Source organism: Oncorhynchus masou, chromosome 13, assembly GCF_036934945.1.
Source record: "Oncorhynchus masou masou isolate Uvic2021 chromosome 13, UVic_Omas_1.1, whole genome shotgun sequence".
NCBI lineage: Eukaryota > Metazoa > Chordata > Actinopteri > Salmoniformes > Salmonidae > Oncorhynchus > Oncorhynchus masou.
The window spans coordinates 18,500,759-18,501,864 of NC_088224.1; the positions used below are offsets into that span (position 1 = coordinate 18,500,759).

Genomic DNA, 1,106 nt, shown 5'->3' on the forward strand with positions numbered 1-1,106 from the left:
GGAGACAGGGAGTGGGGTGGGAGACAGGGAGAAGGGGGGGGGGGACAGGGAGAAGGGGGGGAGACAGGGAGAAGGGGAGGAGACAGGGAGAAGGGGAGGAGAAAGGGAGAAGCAGTCACTTCAGACTCTAGACCCACAGATCAACTATTTCGCAATTAGCAGAGTGACAGTACCAAAACATCTCTCAATGACTAGATCGGAGTGTGATCTAACGCTACTGTATGTGTGAATGTGTGTGTCTGTTCATGAACAGTTAAGGATCCATTTAGTATTGTCAGTTTGGTGTATTTAATATCCCCCCAACTTTTACCTTGATAATACTGCTCCGCCGCGAGATTCCTTTGGCGTCCGTATCTCCTCCTGCTCCCGGCTTGTCAGTCATGGGGGATCCGGGACCAGTTTCGGTTTGGACAGCTGTCACGGTGTCTGACATTCCGCAGCCTCCGTTGGATACCAATTCTTCTCGACGAGTCTGGAGGTTCACCCCGTTGCCTGGAGAGGGTTTCATCACAGCAACCGGTGGGCGCGCACCCTACCCGTCTTTCTGAAGTCCGCTACAAATTTGGAATTTTGTAGCTGTGGGTTTTGTTTGGTGTTCGCTTCGCTACGTGAAATAACTGACAATCATCTTATCCAAGATGCTTTAGCTCGCCAAAGCGACTCCGTGCTTGACAGACAGCCACACACTCTTGCTCTCGCAAAGTAGACTATCCAAAATATATCCTCTGCAAATCATGGTTCTCTGTCAGTAGCCTAGGCATCGCTTTACCCGACGAGAATGGGAATATTTTACACCGTCACCTACTGCTGAGGTGCGTTCCGTTGTGATGTCGTCCGCGACTCGTCATAATAGAAAGTCAAAAAGAGATTCAGTGACCGGAATGGCGCACAACTCAAATGCGCTGTAATAAGCACTGCTGCCGGCGCTATTGTCTTTCATAATATGGAAATGAAAGCAAACGGCTTGACTTGACAGTTCTCAGTGCGTCCAGGAACTTAGCCTTCCCACTGGGTACAGATGTCAATTCATCATATATTATACGTTGGTTCAACGTTGAAATTACGTGGAAACAATAACGTTGATTCAACCAGTGTTTGCCCAGTGG

The 1,106-nt window shown here is 48.9% G+C and overlaps 1 protein-coding gene across 1 annotated transcript in view; it reads right to left on the reverse strand.

Moving 5' to 3' along the window:
* Nucleotides 1-1,106, reverse strand: part of LOC135551852 (inactive phospholipase C-like protein 2) — a 38,564-nt gene extending 37,458 nt beyond the window's left edge. Inside the window, 1 exon segment of the mRNA XM_064983111.1 lies at nt 311-1,106. Within this exon segment, the coding sequence (XP_064839183.1) occupies nt 311-508 (198 nt within the window). The 5' untranslated portion in view covers nt 509-1,106.